At 39.1% G+C, this 19,801-nt stretch overlaps 1 protein-coding gene across 1 annotated transcript in view; it reads left to right on the top strand.

Moving 5' to 3' along the window:
• The window catches only part of LOC124154693, an 80,696-nt gene that overhangs the window by 41,576 nt on the left and 19,319 nt on the right, over window positions 1-19,801 (top strand). Inside the window, exons 2-4 of the mRNA XM_046528575.1 lie at window positions 10,555-11,069; window positions 13,327-13,464; window positions 17,662-17,864. Coding sequence (XP_046384531.1) covers window positions 10,555-11,069; window positions 13,327-13,464; window positions 17,662-17,864 — 856 coding nt within the window. The remainder of the gene's footprint in view (window positions 1-10,554; window positions 11,070-13,326; window positions 13,465-17,661; window positions 17,865-19,801) is intronic.

The raw sequence follows: 19,801 nt of genomic DNA, 5'->3' as shown, positions 1-19,801 counted from the left end.
CTACTTACTTCATGAGTGATTTTCACAAATGAATTCTTACTGCCGCTTTTGCGAAAAATAATGCAGTTAATGCCATAGGGAATGCCATTTTTCATGCAAACTGCCGACATTTCGTTTTCGTAATGACACATTCTCAATTTATCTTAAAAAGGTCATAAAAATGTGCAGTGTATACGCGTTGGCTAACATTTCATTTAAAAAATACTTTCTTTTTTTCGCCCAATACACAAAACTCTAATGTAAGAACATTACTGTGATTGATTGATATTTCATTTTGAATTTAGCTGTTTTTTTTCTTCGTCTATGACCGTGCGCTCACAATCTCGAGTGCTTTCACTTTTAGACTGACCCATGCCAAACAACTAGTGCCTCCTCAAGAAGCCGTTGCCATCGCTATCAGTCGAAGAAAGTTTTCTTCTAGCCCTTGCTAAGACAGACCTTTGGGCCGAAGCCTCACATTCCGGGTCCCTGTACTGTGCGCCGTTTTTGAGGTGCACTGTGCCATCGCATTCAGGGTGATGTTGCTTAAGCTTACTGTTACATTATCAAAGCAATATAGAAACCTATGCATAGAGTAAAATATTGCCACAATCAGTAATTGAGAAATTCAAAGACATATATTAAAAACCAACAAAGTAATGTACTTTGTCAGACCCCCTCAAACTATTGAGGGTGAATAAATACAATGGCACGTCGCTAGCGATCAGCCCTTTAACCGAGGACACCCTGAGAACTTTTCCTAGACTTACAGGGCTCGTTCATGAATATCATTTCATCCTCCATTGTGACAGAGTTTGAAATATAAAGTGACCGGAATTCCACCGTTTTGCGTCCTATCACCAGCCTCGTGAGCTTTTCACGGCAGAAGTCGATTGCCTCAACCTGTAGCAGTTAAGTTGACGACGTCAGGAAAAAATTCCGAGTGTATCACCTATTCACCGCCGACGCGCTAGGCTTAGATGGCTTGAAGAATTGATAGTACGTACGTATGTTCAATGGCAATTTTCTTTTTATTTGTTAACGGCCGGTGTCCTTACACTCACCACCACACTCCTCTTCAGGCGGCTTGCATTGGGGTAGTGTGTAGACGTAGTTGTACTTCTACGGCCTTGTGCATGGGGCAAATTTACTTCAGAGTCGTTTACCCTCTCGTGAGCAATTCCATCACTCAATGAAAGGCACTCTCTGAACGAGTCAATGAGCCAATCTCTAGTGACGTTACTTCCACCTTAAATGTACATCTTACTCCATGTATTTAAACTATACTTTATCGATAAAACAGTAATTCAAGGATGATTTTTTCCTTTTAACTTATGTTCCCCTTTCATCCTTCGAATTCTTTTAACGAACTGCGATTTGAGGTCTAGGAGAAAGACTACTTTCGCCAGGGAAATCCGAGATACTTAATCGTAACCCTTGTGGCTAAAAATAACAGTGAACAAACATGAAATTCCAACTATCATATAGCCGTGAAACCAATTCAGCATTCCCGCAGGAATACGCAGGGATAAAAATTGAGGGCATTACTTCCAGGACAGTGAATTCAATATCAAGTTGGAAGTAAAGGTTATTTTCTCGAAATATTTCATGCGTAATAAATCAAATACATCGGCTTAATTCCATTGGAATGACGGGAATAAATGATTCCATTTATAATTTTGGGTGAATCCATTGACTACAATTAGGCCTTTTCCATTGAATAATTCCCCATTTTTTTGTGGAAAATGTAATCTGTTCGATTTTGATCGTCAGCGACCGTGTATGATTGCTTCTTTTAATCTGCATTTCGCACTAAAATTATCGTTTCGAACAAGTGAATCCGATTTGCGAGAGGCATAACCTTTCACCTCACTCGGCATTGGCGTGGCAACCGCAACAATGGCCTTCCTCTCCATCCCCCACCCCTCTTCCCACTCCCCTCACATAGAGAGCGATAGCCATACCCGCTACCCAGAATCCTCTGGATTACAATCTCAACACTACTCCGTCACCAAGTAGAAACGGCGCATACTCCACTTCCACTATAAGAAAGTCGATGTCTTCCATTGTTAGGTAAAACGCTCCTTGAATCATATTGGGAAAAAAGCAAATATCGTGTTTTTTCTGAGGTGAACGCATTACAAATATTGCATGCAACTATAGGAACATCGTATATAAGAAAAAAACTTGAAACTCTTTTATGAACTCATTAGAAGTATATGTTTCCCGATGAGTTCTCCATTTCCCAAAATTTTAAACAGGAAAATTGAAAATAAAGGAAATCCCTCCGTCTCGACGCCAAAGCTTCAGCACAATTCGCAATTAGCTAGTTATGTGCCAAACAATGGTGGGCTGCGATGTCTCTACTTCGTAGTAACTATAAAGCAATCTAGATGACTCTGCCCCTGCCGTAGACAGATGAAGATAAGGGGCTGCTATATCATTCTACCTTGGGAAAAGCTGAAATCCACGGGCTCTTAAGTCTACAAAAACCAAACGTTTTCCTAGCGACAGTGCGGCAGTCCCTTTTCAGCACATATTCAAAGAAAGTTAGAAGGGCAAGTTATTTAAAAAAATTTGCACATTTTGAATTGTTGAACGAAGGTAATAATTAGCCATCACGCTGAATAAAGATATTATGGTAATATGGGGGCCTTCTGAGCGCTTTGACAACCTCAGATTGCATCGAATTACACGATTAAGTTAACATGCTTGTTCACGAGAAACAGTCGCTGTAGATCACAAAGGCGGCCGCATTAGCAAACACTAACCAGGCTTCTGTTGCCATCAATTTTATGCACTCCAGGGACCTAAAAAAAAGCGCTAGCAATAAGCCTATATGACGAAAAAGCCAATGCCAACGTGAGGAAACTTTGACACAAAACAAATAAGAGGAAAGAAGGTTGCAAAACTTCTTACGTAAGATACAAAAATCAGTAATAAAAATATGCTTACATTATTTCAGCCAATCAATTTTTACCCGTTTTTAATTTTTAAATCAACACTTATTTGGTAAACTTGACGACTTCTTGAACGTACGCTCTTTCAGGGAACACAAGAAATATGGTTGATCGCTATGGTGACCGCATCGGTATACAAACTTTCTGCACTGGCTTTTCTTGTATAATAGGCACTTGCTAGGAGCCGACCCACCCCAAAATATCCACCCTCGTAATCTGTAAACAGGCCAATGGGAGTGGGTGGAGTGTGTTTCCTGAACCTACCACCACCGCGCCGTTGCCGGCGCCAACCTTGCGTCACTTCCGATCGACGGCAACGCATCCACTCACATCCGGCCTCCTCAGTAACATCGAGGCGGAAAAATTGATTCGCTAAGCTATTATTCAAATCGAGGAAGTCGAACGATTCGCAAATAAAATTTATGAAGCAGAGAAAATGCACTCCGAGTTACGGCGATGAGCGCTAATGGCGAGGCATTGTTCTTCTGAAGCGCAATGAAATAGAAGGGCAACCGATGGTAGTTTGGAAGTTTCTTTACGGCTGCAATAAATTCTGGTTCGCCTCTCTTGTCTCCACACATTCACAAACAGCTAAAGGGAATATAGAAGATGACGCGGTTTTATTTTTCTAAGTTTTCCTACCATATAAAGTTAGGTTAACCTTTTATAACTCAGAGCTGATTATGGGAGAAATCATATTTGAAGATTTTTCATTCTGAAAACTCGAAAATTTAACACTCAATTATAAGTGTCGTGGCAGCTAAATATTTCGTCATTAAAATTTACTCTACAAAATAATATTTAGTTTAGATACTTCCTAAATAGAGCTGAAAGTTTAAGCATATTTGATGTTGCTTAGAAGCAACATTGGGTTATAGAGGGTTAAACACTCTTTCCGAGTACTAATGAAGCTTAAGAAAATGAAGCCTATACTCGATCATGCCATTGTAAAAATGCCTTATACAGAATATAGCGATCCGCATATGAACAGAATAAAATGTGTCGATTCAGCAAATGTACTTACAATCACAAATACGTGAAAAAAAACATCCGTTTTTAATTCTTAATTCAATTTTATGACCGCATATTAAGTAAAATTGTTCATTTATAAGTTTTAAAAAATTTTAATGGTAACAACCTCTAATAATGCAAAATGTTAACGGTTTAAAGTTTACAACATGGAAGCAAATGCGTTTCGGTAGCCGCGGGTAGATAGCGAGATAAATTTTTTATAGTGGTACCCAAACGTCATTTTACGTGTTCATAGGGAACATGCCAAGTTTTTACGTTCTTAGAACGCTTAATAGCAGGATAATTAATCGCTTAAGGTGAAATATCTTTTTGAACTTAAAAATGCTTCGATTTATAACGATTTAGGAAGCCGTGGGAATATACGCAAGGGTAAAATTGTTATTATGAAGAATATTTTCAATCTCCAACGGCTGGCTCTCCAAAATACATTTGTGAAGGCTATTCTATTTAAAAATAGAAAATTAAATCTAAAACATTAAAAAATGTGGGTATCACAGGGAATGAATTTTACGTTAAACTTTTTCCAGGACTTTAGGGAACGGTAGCACTTTCAAAACGTAGCTATATCCATTGCGTAATAATATATTATTAATTCAATAAGTGGTGCAAAAGGGCGTAAGTTTTATTATTTTCATACACATTGTGTTATTATGCACTTAATATGCCGTTTTCACCCTAAAATATCTCCACTTCGGCTGCAAATTGCATCCAACCTCCTCGGCATAGCACATAGGAAATTAGATAATGTATAATGGAAAATAATAATAATAAAATAATTTTAAATTTAGCATTCACGATATATAGCATGTTCAACTAGCCGCAGTCTGCAGAACACAGTGGGGAGGAGACCTTTCGAAGATGCTGAAAATTAAATCAGTAAATTATGCAGTGAATGTTTTCATAAAAGGACAACTATCACCTCCATTCGATTGCCCACACTTCCTCACGTATTACTTCCTTAAAACTTAAGCTAGAAATTATCACACTAATTATTTTCCATAGTTTAAGTACACATAATTTGAAAGTATTTAATCTTAGTAATTCTACAGAGCTTTCAAATATTTTCCGAAGAAAAAACCAAATTACAAATATTTGAAGTGGGACTACCAACAATAAGAAAACATTAGAAATGAAGACAAAAAATTGGACAAACGATTATTGAGATCCACGACTCGATTTACCCCGTAAATGACAATATAATTGAGCACGCTTTAACCTAGAAATGATTCATGTAATGGAGACCAAATAATAGATGGAACGAGAAAGGGACCTTTTAATTAAAACACGACGTGCAATCCTCGAATTTGTTCTGTTTTAAGAGAACTTCGACAAAATATTCACCTTCATCTCAGTCATGGAAATTTTATCATAGAATCCTTCCAGAGAAGAATTGTTGGCTTTTGAGATAGAGTTACATGCTGAAAGGGTTAGTGTAAACACCTTGAAAACTTCTAATTGAATTTCTAAGCTTTGAGTAGTTCGTAATACGTCAGGGCGCACCTGGAATAAGCGACGGGTAAATGGGATCCGGCGCGGAGAGATTTTTTCCGCGACAATTTATTTATATAATTATTATTATATAAATTATTTATAAAATTGGAAGAGAATCAGCGCGACTCGTCAAAACCTTCGCCATTATGTACCCGAGGTCACGTGCTAAGCTAATACAACCGAGCTATTTAGAACAGATATACGACATGGAGAATATAACCTTCGAACCTCGCAAAATTTTTAGAATCGACGGGAACGATAACATAAGAGTGAGATATTTTGTCGTACGGATAGGCGTGGGAATTTGTTTTTTCCATCTTAAAATAACTTAATAACAATTCAGTACGTACAATGGGACTGGAAATATTCGAAATTTGGTGATACCGAAGAATGATTAAAATAAAATTTATTGAGCGACCAATTAATGAGAGGTGATAAGAAGAGTGACAGAAAATAAAATCCTCCTAAAAACCGTGGGGAATACACAGGACAACTTAGTTGGGTTAGTTATGAGGCATGATGGCCTGATGAAAGCAATCATAGATAGAGAGGTGGAAGAGAAGAAGGGCCAAGGAGAGCCACGAGTGAGTTACATATGGTAGTTTCCTTCATCAAAGAAAACGAAGGGCATTGATTGCGATTCGTTACTCACCATTAGTTTATACATAAAATACAAATTATTTGATTTTTGGAAATCCCAGTATAGACGAATTGTAATGGCCAATTTTAACCTCATTTGAAATTGGCGGCCGTGCAATGCCACTCCACGTGACGTCACAGGGACCTAGTTTCTACACGAGTAGATAGGAGTTTTACATCGTCTGTGATTACCAATGCATGCATGAGGCACAGAGATCAGGGAAACATCTCTTAATAATCACCTATTAAAATTGTCTATGGTCGGAAAGTTTCCTTCGTTTGATGGGGTATTAATAATCCGTATTTAAGCCAAGCGCTACCTGCTATCAGGGTTTCTCTGCTACCTGCTAGCAGCCTGCATCGTAGCGGCGCTCATAGCCTCGCACCAAGGCGGTCTCACACGGCGGCAGCCGGGACCAGAATGACGTTACACGGGCTTTTCCCGGCATTCATACTTAGCCGTTACGTTTTCGCGCGCTTGAATATTTTCACTTAGCATTTGATCGCGAAAAATAGATATCGTCATTTAAAAATCTAAAAGCGTGAAATATGTACTCCAGGAGTAATAATTTTTTGATTTAGGCAATTATAAAAAATAATAGGAAACCACCCTATTGGACAGGTTGTTAAGGATGTTCAAGAGAATAAATACGTTGCTATGAAAAGGCTAGCGGGTAGTGGAGAGATTTATCAAACAAATCTTTGGATTGTTTACTTGTGATGATGATGTCATTGAACAACCTAAAACAATTCCTCGGAGGGGCTCAATAATCAAATCACTCCATATCGCACCTTCATATCTCTTCATTTTGGGCTATCGGCTGGTAGCCTAGCATTTCCGGCCTAGCACCGATTGTGGTGGCTTGCGGTGTAGTGCGTAGACGCGAATGAATGTATCGCAGTGTTCGTGTGGGAATGATTCTTTCCCTCGGGATTAGCATTAGCGCAAGTCGATGGCAGCGTCGGAAGTCGGCGCGGAAGGCGGCCAGGCCGCGTTTGGTCATTCGGCAGTCCCATCGAGGCCACCGCCCCAATGCTCCACTTTCGTCAAACACACATCGCCATAACGAGACACCATCTGATTACTGATCCGTTTATTGCCGCTCCACGCGCGCGAAGATGGGGCCGGAACTAATGCCCAAGATTCGTTGGCCAAACGAGGGAAAGAAGAATGGTTGAGCCAGCACTTCCGAAAGCGGAAACGTACAAGAAACCTTTAGTTATCCAAATTTTTCTAATACCGATGGAGCTAGTTTTTGAGAAGAAGCGGCCGGTATTATTCCGATTCCATTCCTGCTCTTCGAGTAATTCGCGACGGCCTTAACACTTTCGCAAACAAGTAAATGGGGTAAGGAACAGCGATTCGACGCATTTTAGCCAATCTTCCCTTATCCACATCGGTCTTGCGTGTTTCCTTGTTGTTTATACTCGGGTGAGCGATCCCTTCCATCAATGAGCGGTTCTCCTTGAGCTATTTTATGGACGAGAGCTATCATGACGTCATCAACTCACGATAATTGGGCGGCAAAGTTTGCTTTCCTTACTTTCAAATTTAAAGTGATTGGCCGAGCGGGGAGGATTGCAACTTATTTCGTTGTGACTGATTTTCCCCTCCCATCTTCCTCCGGATTCTTACCATCACTTTGGATATCGCGTGGGAGTGAACGACCTCTTTTTCGTGCTCCTCCGCACGTAACAATGGCGTCCACGAAGCGTGGGTACGGAGTGATGTTTGAAGACGTATGCTGAGAGCACACGAAGCGTGCAGTAGGCAAGAAGTGACTGTGCAGTGTACGTAGACTGGCTGATTAAAAACGATCCCCTTTGGGAACTCTGAATAAGTGCACGAAACGTGCTCATGAGCAAACGATGGGTGCGATGGCGTGTCCCCCTTTTAAATTAAACGCACTGCGCAAGCTTGAAGCTAAAGGGTGCGCTTCGTGTATGGCAACTGAGTCTCAGCAGGATGATAAAAGGGTGAAAGAGGTGCGTTATCTATTTTGGAAGGAAGCACTGCCATGAGCAGATACGTATCAAAAGAGAGGTGAGTCTCTAAGGCAGACCGCCACAAATGAGTCTTCACTCACGCTCCCAGCTTCTGATTCTGCGTTGATTTTCATTTGATTTTGCCGTAAAAACCGCAAAGATTCGAGAAAATATTAATAACATAGTGCAGAAGTGGTTTTCCATCAAATTTAGCGCAACGAAATAAACGATTGCATAATATATTATCAATCGAGTAAAATAATTTACCAAAGCTAAATTCATAAGTTAATGCAAAACATACCAAGCCACAAGTTGTTATTTCATTGGTAATGGTTTTTTTCAAAGGACAATACATTTGCATAATGTATTATTTCCGATAACATAACATGAGATGAGAGTACAGCCAAATTCAATGTTGCTAGCTACAGCCATCTCTTCGCCTTTGGAACTGAGAAGGTATAATTGGGAATCTGTAAGACTACTAACAGTGCTCAATATCTGAAAATTTTACTAATCCGTGGTTTCCATACTCTTCCAACTATTTTCTCGCCTTGAATTCCACCTTTTTCTCACTTAGTTAATACTTAGCGATCATTTTAACAAAGTAGGTAGAAAGAAATAAACTTAGTGTTATGACACATGAACCTTTGAAGACAACTAAATGGCATTGGGAAACGAGTACTCAATAGAGAGGGTTGAAATAAAATTTCATTTGAAATATTGCCTCCTATGTGATGGAAGGAAGACATAAATGATATGAAATTGCTCTCGTAAGAGGAAACAAACCCAAAAATACGATCAACTGCTCAAAAATGTTCACGATGAAGCAAATTCTTTCGATCCTTATGTAGTGGACGTTGAAAGCTTAAATATTTCTTAATCATGTGCTATCGTATGCATTCCAAATGATCTCATTTATTAAAAACCCACGCATTATATTTAAAACGATTTTCCACATGTGCTAACATGATATCATAAGGAATCAAAGAATCCAAAGTAAGACCATGACCCTAGAGGCCAAAAGAAGGTCATAATCCTAGAGAACCCAAAATACATACGAAAGTAAAGGGTAATCGTTTCTCTTACAAAAGCCCAATGCTAATTCAAATCGATATATCTCGAGGAGTAATCTACTTCTTGGAGATTTTGGATTTTTTCTCCCGATGAATTTTATTTTTGGCTTTTAGTTCCCAAAAATTCAAATCCACAGCCGTTACAGTTTCCCCAACGAATTTATTTCAATCGATCAATCAGTGATTTATTCTCCGTTTAAGCTTACGCAGGTAATCGTCTTGTTAATTAAAACTCTTTTTGGGCTTTGCCACCGCATAAATGTTTGGATGGCCCATACGTTTCCTGACCAAAGCTGGACGCTGGTAATCTGATGAAGTAGGAATCTTTATTATTCACATATATAGGTATCCGTGTCAGGGGGTGGGGTGCGTGGAGTAAGAGGTTGGAGGAGTTTTCGGGTGTTTTTTTAGATTTCGGGTTGCCCAGCACGACTTAATTTAAGGCCGGGGTCCCAGTTAAAATTGTTCTTGTCTTCTTTTGTTATTTTTATGGCTTCTCCGATGAGCCTCTGTTTAAAACTAGGGATGGTCGGATGGGATACCACGGATCCAAATATCCGCGGATATTACCCTTCATCGGATGCATCGGATCCAAAGTCGCGGAAGTCATCGGATCTGGATCCGAAATTTTAAATAATAGCTTCAGTGAATGCAACGCCCTATAAGGGCGGAAATAGTTCCGATTTTCTCCTCGGATGCGCCGTCGCATGCGATACTGGCCCTACTCATGAACCGTTTTGTTTTAAAGCTCTCGCAGAGGCATCCAAAGATTTTTCCTATTTTCATTTCCAAACCTAAGCGTAACAGTTTAGGTCCTGAGCATGTTAAGTTGTTTTTAAAAATCAACTTGAAAGCCTATTAAAAAGATTTTCAATTTATAATAATATTAAAAAGTCTATGAAAATATAAAAAATATTCCTTTGATTGCATGCACCTACCCAGAATAAACTTGAATAATTACTTCGTTTAACAGCAGAAATTTGAAAATGCATTTGTACCCGTAAATATCCGATCCGAAAGATCCGGCTCCGAAAATTAGGGATCCGAAAAAAATCCAGGTTCTGTCCATCCCTATTTAAAACCTTTTACGTTGGCTAGAATTTTCGATTCTTATGGCGGATTTTATGGTCCAGCGCTGCGCGTTCGGCTACCGCGGACTTATTTTAGGTTCTTAATGCATTCCAATACCGAGTTTGAATAAGGGACTCCATACCCATATAGCCAAAGACATCACCACGGGGCGGTTATTTGAACGGCAGAGTGTAGTAAGCGGACGTCCTTACTGGAAGGGGCACTCGAAGCACTATAGAGTGGCCTAATAGTCCGCATCCCTCCTCCCCCCACCCTCCCAACCCCAGTGCCTCCAATCACGGGGCTGGTTCGTTTGCTTGCAGCCGGATTCGGGCGCAACAGCTTCCTCACCGGCTTCGGCCTGGGCTTCCTCGCCTTCGGACTCAAGAAGCTCCTGCTGCCGTTTTTCATCGGCGCGCAGATCGTCAAGTCCGTGCTGCTGGCCATGTTCCTGCCTTCGATCCTCGGTGGCATCGGCAAGCTGCTCGGCAAGGGCGTGTCCACGCTCGGCGCCGCGTCGGCCGGCGCCTCCTCCCACGGCGGTGCCATCGACGACTTCGACTTCAAGGACAACGGGGGAGGGGGGTACGAAGATGCACACGGGGCGCTGTCTCCCTACGCCGCGGCCTCCAACACCGCCTCGGCCGCCACCCTGCAGGCCTCGGGCTCGAGCAACGTGGGGCAGGTGGCCGCCTTCCCGCAGAACAGGGTGGAGACGCTGACGGCCAAGGAACCCCTGTACGTGACCACGGCCAACGGAGCCAGCGTGCTGCAGAGGTTTCCCGCCTTCACGTCCACGGGCGCCGGCCTCTACTTCCCGGCAGCCGTCACCGCACAGGTAAGCGGCGAATAGCATTTCCTGTCCAGTCATGCAAAGGAGCTGTTCCCAGGTTTCCTGCCGGGTCAATAACTCAACTGGATTAAAAGGTTTCGGCTCCCGACTCGGCTACTTCAGGGAAATTTTTCCGTAATGACGGTTTCCATGGTGTTTTAAGTACACATACCAAGTTTATTAATTATTTTTCCTTTTTCAGTTCTCGCCCTCTATAAATTAACATTGAATTCAAATGTTTTCAATTCCAAGTTGAATATTCTCATGAGATAGAAGAGTCAAACTAAGGAAACTATCTGAGGGAATTGTCGCTAACTGGCATGCTTCGCCCTTTTATGGGAAAATTTATGATATTTAATGCTCAAAACTTCCACATCGTGGTTCAGGAAAGGAATATCGAACCAATTTCGGCAACAAAATAGAAATCCCATGAATGTGAATGTCACTCACTCCAATGGCCAATTATGCCCTAAATGGTATTTCGCTTCGCCGACTGTCTGCCTCCAACTCTTTGAGTTGAGGGCAATCTGAGTGTGAATATGAGGGAATAAATGCGCCATTAGAAGTACGATAGTATTAAGGAAATAAAGTTAATACAGAAGCATTATTCAGCTAAGTAGTATTTTACCAGGTACTTCACGAAGGTTTTCAGAAGGTTCACGAAGGTTCACCATTTGAATTATGAGCGTAAAATTGTACTTCCGAAATCTTTTGATTGCATTACATTTGCGTCATAGCTGGATATGCAGAATGTTTGTCGGGGGAATTCTTAATGGATTCTGTGCCTGAGGACACACGAAGAACCATCACTCCCAGCGTAAAATATAATGACCCCAGCATGACAGACGCTGAACTGCCAAGAGAATGTGCTGTCAGTTGATAGCGTACGCTCAACTTTTGAAAACAATTAATGACATGTGAGGTCGTGAGAACAATGCATTTGCACCTGAATGAGAACTTTGAAATGATTCCCAGAGGCCAAAAAAGTGCATATCGGAGCGATAGCCGAAGAAAAGGCGGAGGCATGACTCCCGAAATGGGAAGTTGAGCGGTGAAAAGTCAAAATGCCTGTGGAATTGATTCACGCTCGAGTTTGTGGATGCAGTGACGAAGCCTCGGCTTCCAAATCACACTCGGAGAGCGAATGGTTTCCTCAACGGCAGCCACACTGCGAAGAAAAAATATTCCCCTTATGGATAAGTACAACAATTCTGCAGAGGAAAAATAATTTTCATTGACCGTGTTTCTAAATCGGATATTAAAGAATTTATACGAACTTATGAGCGAATACGTAAATTTACGGCTAGCCCACGGTTATTTCCGTGAATAATTCCCTAATGGCGACCCAACGGGAAAGATTGATTTTCAAGATGGTTTATCCTACGAGCTAAAATATGTATACAGTAGGGAGGATCAAAATTAGGTGAATCAGGCACGTTGGGTTGGGTAATTGCAGTTGACGAGATTGATTAGGGAAGTGACCACGAAAAATGGTTTAATAATAAGAAAAAGGGATGGCTTTTAGTTTTTTTTAGTGTGACAATGAATATCAATGACAACATTCAAGCATGAGAAGAATGAGGAATTCTTTTGGGATTTGAGAACATCGACTGAGGGCAAAATGACGAAGATACATAGGCGACTCTTGCTTATGATTACACCGAGGCATAACGCAAAGTGAACTATGTGAGCAATATTTTAATCGCTTGTGCGTATAATTTCATAAGTAATGGGTCGATATAAATATTAGCATTGATCGTGGGTATTATCCGGAACTTAGAGATGCTAAGTATGAAAATAAAAACAAGTAAAAGGAGAAAAGAGACACCAAGAAACTATTTTTATAGTTCCTTCTAACTCCTCTCGCATAAGACATGCAAGAAAAATTAAAATCAATAAGCTATTTCAATTTATAATTCGATTTTTTTACTAATTTACTGTAAATTTCAATGAAGTGGCAGTCATCATGTCAAATTCTTAAAAAAAAGCTCAAATGCTATCCTAATGGTGATCGAGTACAGATAGAATATACCAGAAATTTGCTAAAGATTTCATTATAACAGAAAATATTTAATGTACCTAAATAATGAATTTATTTCTAGCTACTGTAAATATTCAAACAAGCCAAATAATATGTTTTTGTTAAATGGCTGCTTGCCTGATGAATTGATGGATCCGCTGAAACTCAAAAGTTTAGCGACCGGCTTTTTTCCAAGTGATTCATGATTCGTGTCCTAATTTCATCAAATGTTAACCCTTTCAGGGGAGTCGCTTGCCAACTGGGAGCGGAGGAAACAAATTTAAGTTCGCAGCTGTGACGGCCCCTGGCACGTACGGCCACAAGTTCAGCTACGCCACGAAGAATAACAAGAATGAAATCCAGGGAGCTTCAGACTTTAAGGTAAAAAAAAAACAATGGCAAGTCATTCGCTCATCTGCTGTTAAAGGAAAATCTGGTATTCATAGAAATAAATGGTCCTTCTTTCATGTACATTGATGAACTTCATAGTGATATAAATTCACGAAATAATGTGACATTCTTTGCATTTTCAAATGGCATTCTTTTCAAATAGAAAATTGATCAAATTGACTGATTGAACCTTGGACGTGCGAATGTTTCATTATCTCCTTAGTCATTCGATGTACATAAATTATAGGGTTTTCTAAATAATTCCTGTGATTATGGAGATATAATATGTTCAAACTAACAGACCGTCTTACTTTCAGAACCAACGCGCTAAACCAATGCATTTTGGTAAGTAGAAATTAACGTGCGGAGACGTTGTATCTCCTTGAACTCTCAGCACTTGCCGCGTGGCATTACTTCTCTGGAGCAAGGCTTTCAGTTCGAAAAGAAAATCCAAGACTTCCCATTCTGACATTATCGCCATCACACATTACGACACCTTCTCTCTCGCCTGCCTCCATCTTTCTGATTAAAATCCGAATATTTTTACTTCAATCCTGAGACACATTAAAAAAGGATGACATGTATTTTGCTTATGCGTGCAGAGCTTCACAATGATTCAATGTAATATCTCTTCACACTGCATTGCGATGCTAAATTTTTAACATAATTCAATAATTATTTATTAAATTCATTGTTCTTATGCTGACGAAATAAGCAAACAAAATATCTCTCTATTATCATTATTTCTCATACTAATCATTCCTGAAAGCCTTTTCAAATAATAAAATATTTCTTGCATAATGTTTCAAAAACACTGTCACCTCCAGCTTGGAAATAAAATTATAAATATTTATAGCAAAACATTTGTGCAACATTTTCTTGCCACCCAATTTCATTTTTATCAACGTTTCAAAGTGCTGCCCATCGATGATCTCTATTTAAGCTTAAAAAGACAACTTTCTCCTCTGTTTCACGATCTTTTTTTACCATACTGATATTCCGACTCATCTATCATGTACTACGGAGCATTGTTAATGCTCATTAATTCTATTTTCCAAACTTGTTTTTCATGCGGGATAAAATCAAGAAAGACCCAGCAAATGTGACGCATTTAGATCTTACAATGCTTACTACCCTTCAAATATCGCAAAAATATTTCCCATACATAGCATACTTATAATTATCCAGATTTCAAACATCTCCGGTATAGCTGCAGACCATAAAAATTTAAAAATAGAGACTTTGTATCTAAGCTATAGAAACCACACCTTTTTGCAATCTATTTTCAATTCTGGAATTTAAAATAACTTTTGTTTCGTTTACGCCGTCGACAAAAAAGTTTAACTAAGCAATAAGAAGTTAAAAAAAGAATTAAATTGAGTACAAGAAGTAAATACTAAAAGTTTTTAAAGATATAATTGTAAGCGTACATATATATTAGATTTAATCACACTGAATAGAAAAAAATGTGTGTGAATATTGTCAATCTGATAGGGTACACATTTTGAAGAAATTCATTTACGGTGACTGCGCCGTGGAGAAAAGCGATGAATACCATTCAGCATGTATTGATGATCACATTATCTTAGTAGATAAACGAATTTATAATCATATTCGAGATCACCAGCTTTGATAGTTGGCATTGGCATCCTATTCCCACATAGACTTTCCTGTAGCACTTGAGTAAAGAAATTTATGCTTATTTTTTCGCACAACAATCAAAACATCCTCAGAACAATTTCACAAGCAACGACAGTACATAAGCGATTTCATATATCAAGGCGAGTTACTCAATTTAAAGGATTTCATCTTTACACGCAAAATTCAGAAAGAATCCCTTTTTTAGCTTCAAATGTTTGGCACTCGAACTAATTCTTACCAATAATTCAATTTCCAGTGCTATAAAGTGTTAATAGCTAAATAAAGAACCTCATACCTGCACAGCTTATGCAGGTATGAGGTTGGGTAGAAGAGAAAGGAACGAACCATTATTTACTTGAAATCATGAAAAATTGAAATATTAGTAATAATTAATACACTGCGTAAAAATAATTTTCATCAAGACAGTTCTATGCGATGAAATTAAAAATCAAACAAAACTGAGGTCAATATAATGAAAATATGATTATCATACAAAAAATTTGCAATGGAATGGGAAAACTTCATTTGAATGTTTTTTACTCGTTATGCTGAATTTCGTAGTAAATTAATTTATATCAGACGTTGAGACCGTACTTTTCCAATGGTAATTCACTTCCAATACTTACCGGAAGTGACACATTCGCATATAATTTCTCCTCCACTAAATGGTGGCATGGTAAACGGTGAAAATCATTTATTGAAATTTTAGTGTAGAAAAGCACTCATTCAAACACAAAAATACTGTCTTTAATTTGGATTCCAGCGCTTGGGTGGGTATACGTGCTTTTTCCAATTTAGTTGGGACTACCATTTTCTATTTTCCTAAAGCTGCTGCAATAGAAAATATGTTAATTGGTATTTAATTTCTACTTCAACAAAGTATTTTAAACTCTAATTTAATGTAATTATTTTACATTTTTATAACGGAGCGGCAAAGTATCACTCATTCATTCTTCATTGCATGCTTGTTTCTGCACTCATGAGAACGAACGGTAGGGGGCGAATCGCAAGTGTCCAGGAGATGTGAAAACTTGCAACGCGACTGCTCATTGCTCCCATGCCTTCGCTAACACAAGGGAAATTTCCTCAATGAACTCCAGGGAATCTTATTCGCACGTACATGTCATCTTTGTGTCCTAATATATCTAGTCTTGCCTGATGCTTTCGGAAATATTTAGCAATAATTCTTAAAATTCAATACATTATAGCCTTGCAAATGCATCTAGAAATAGTGTTAAACGATAAATCATAATATATTTCGCTGTTATGGAGCAAACAACCACGATGTTTCAATCATTTATCACATATTTTGACTGTGGATAGAATTTGTGTGCTTCAATTTCCAGGTAAATGCAGGGACGATCAGACGACGGCAGGGTTAATTTTATATAAATTTTTAATTTTACCAAATATCGATTTGCATTCTCTAGATAGATTCTGTAGAATATACTTAACGTCTCATCATTAATACCTCACTAAAATTCACGGCGAATTGATAACCCTGATTACTCAATAAAGTTGCTTAGCATAAAGTTGTAGCCTGAAACAAGTTAATTTCATAATTTATCTATATATATCCAAGCGATTATAAAATTCGCTCATGAGATTAAGTGTGTTGTAAAGGGTCTTGTACCACATTTCCTTGTGTATTGATTCAAGTACTGATGCAGTCTTCGTCCCGATTGTTTTCGTGCCCTTTTGATGATCCTGATCTCACCCCCACATGCCTCTCCCCCATTTCGCATGCGGTCTTTAAGACTATATATCAGTTAAAACAATTTAGACACCTCATCCCCGTCCCTCTTCACCAAAAATTAGTAAACAGTCTTACTTTCCCTCATGTAGATTATTGCTGCGTGGTATATTCTGACCTGCAAATGAACTAAATCTGAGACTGCAGAGGATTCAGAATTCCTGTATAAGGTATATTTTTGACATCACATATTATGAACATGTGACACCATATTTTGAAAAACTAGGATGGTTAAAAATAAAAGATAAGCGCTTACTTTATAAGACAAAATTTATGTACAAGTTAATAACGACAGTACTTCCCACATATTTTCACCAAAATGTACAATACAATTCTAAAAAAAATAAACGTCCAACACGTTACATGGAAGAACTTTACACACCACACTATCGAACATACGCTAGGTCTTTCTGTGTCACCTCTTGCGAAATATGGAATCAATTGTCGTACAATTTAAAAAAATCTAAAAATGTAAGTCAATTCAAAAAGAAATACTTTGAAATATTTCTACATGTGAACTGAATATTGTGCATAAGTTAAGAAAATCAGATGTATTTATGAGTTCATACGTTTGTCTTGCTGATAATTATATACATTCATATGTATTTTTTGCTCTATTTTGTCATATATTAAGTGGTATTCTGTGACATCGATTTTTAATGTAAATCTACATATTTTTTGTAATATTTCTGACTCTATTATATTTATAATCATGTATGTTCCTAAGGGACACGCTTGTCCCGGAATAATCAAATCAATTTTCTACTCTATTTCTATTCTATTCTGATTCGCAGGTGTTCCACAACATCCCGTCGTCGGCGCTGCTCCTGACCACCTACGACCCCTTCTACAGCCCGCTGCTCTCTCGCGTGGACAGCGTGTTCAAGCAACTCGGGCGCCAAACGGAGTCGTGTCGGGAGCGCCTCGTGTGCGACATGTATCGCAACCCGGCCAAGTTCGCGCCCTTCAGCAACCTCGTGTCTGCACAGCTCAGCCGGTGAGTGAGTGATTGCCTTCTAGCTAGGAAGGGGCTAGCTATTGGGAGCGTGCCAGTCACGCACCAACGGGCACGCGCTAATGGAGCGCGCGGATTCATTTTCACCACGGTGATTCGCACCGTCTGTTGGCACGCGAGGCGTTTTATGGGTCCCAATTCGGGCGATGGATATCGGTCATTTGGCCGCGAATCAATCAAGAGATGAAAGGATCGTTCATCTCATATAATGGTGTACTGCGTCTCTAGAAAGAGTAATTTCTAAAAGTAAGTCATTGTGCTACTATTGTGTACGTAAGTCATGTTAAGCTACACGATGTCATATGTATTTTTATTGGTTAAATTGTGATAAATTTTACTAAAATTGCCTTCATCAGTTCTCATGTTTAATTTATCAGAAAATTACTCAAGGGGTAGGAGTATGTTCGCAAAAAAATAAAAATACTCATGAAAAGGTATCCGAAAGAGAAATTTTAAATTAAATTAATTATAATTTTATAAAAGAAAAAATTGATACATAACCATGCAGCCCATAAGATAGCTGTCCGACCGACTTGACCTCGAGTGTCATCACAATTGATTCAGTGCGAGGCCTATGGATTGGAGCAAAAACTTCTCTCGCTCCCCATTCAACGCACCTAAAGAAATTAATCTAGATCATTCTGTTCGTAGGATGATGTAACATTGCTTGAGGAGCATGAAATTCAGTTTCGCTAGCGGTAGCCCGCGTCCTTACCATTGCACACCTGATCGACCGTCCCTGAATGCTTCCTTCATCGCAGCGGCGGCGCCTTCTCCTTTTCCCTTGCCCCCCTCCTCCCCCTGAGGTACGGGAAGAAATGTCTCGGACTTGTGGGCCTGGCCTCAAAGAGTGGATCCCCACCCAAAGTTCCGTTTCCGCGTCCACTGGCACGCAAGCCATTTCACGGGTCCCATTGTGAGACATGGAATCAGGTCATTCTATTATTCGGCAGTAGATAATTAAGTAAATGCATTACGCAAGCAATCATGATATTAGGTGGCAGTAAATGTCAATTTCAAAACCGTCTACCCTTCTTATTTAATTTTTGAACCTATCACCTAGCCCCAAAACTAAGTAACAGGTGGGCCTGATCCTTTCCTGATGAATTATCTAATTACGTTCTCTTGGGTTTCCATGTGGGTGGGAGAATCTGTCACGTTTAGCGTATGGCGGTGCTTCAAATTCCTCGGGGAATGATTTTATTGCCAAGAGCATTGCCCGAAATACATCCGCTTCGACGAAGCAGAGATACTCGGCCACACGTCAAACATTTGAGAGTATGATAACATCAGAACAGGTTGAAATGGAAATGGAATCTCAAAATCAGAATTTCAACAGAAACACCGGAAAAGGGCAACTAAGCAACTAATCAAGGCGAGCGCTGAAAACAATCAGTGAATATCTGTGAACTATTTCTCAGAGAATGGGTCTGTATTTTGAAATATTAATCTTAAGAAGTAATACCAGCGTTTCCGAAAGTTATTATTCCATTTTCTAGACTTTATTGATCACAAAGACGTAAAAATATAAAAGGATGTAATCATGCCTCTCAATGATCCATCATGCAAAATTAGTAAAACAAAGAGCAATTTAACAGAAATTCAATTAAAAGTAACTCCGACTTTTGGCACATATGTTTGATGCAAAGACTTTTTTTGTGATTTCAAACTCATGTTAGGCTCCATGGTGTCATATTTTTTTCATTGGTTAAATTGTGATAAATTTTACTAAAATTGACTTCATCAGTTCTCATGTTTAATTTATCAGAATGATTACTCAAAGGGGTGGTTTATATTGGCAAAAAAATAAAACTCTCATGAAAAGGTATCCGAAACAGAAATTTTAAATTAAAGTAAACATAATTTTATAAATGAAAATTGATACATAACCATGCAGATTAGTAACCGCAAACAACTGA

This window comes from Ischnura elegans, chromosome 2 (genome assembly GCF_921293095.1).
Source record: "Ischnura elegans chromosome 2, ioIscEleg1.1, whole genome shotgun sequence".
NCBI classification, from domain to species: domain Eukaryota; kingdom Metazoa; phylum Arthropoda; class Insecta; order Odonata; family Coenagrionidae; genus Ischnura; species Ischnura elegans.
The sequence above is the reverse complement of the archived record's forward strand: the minus strand, read 5'-3'. Positions and strand labels throughout refer to the sequence as shown.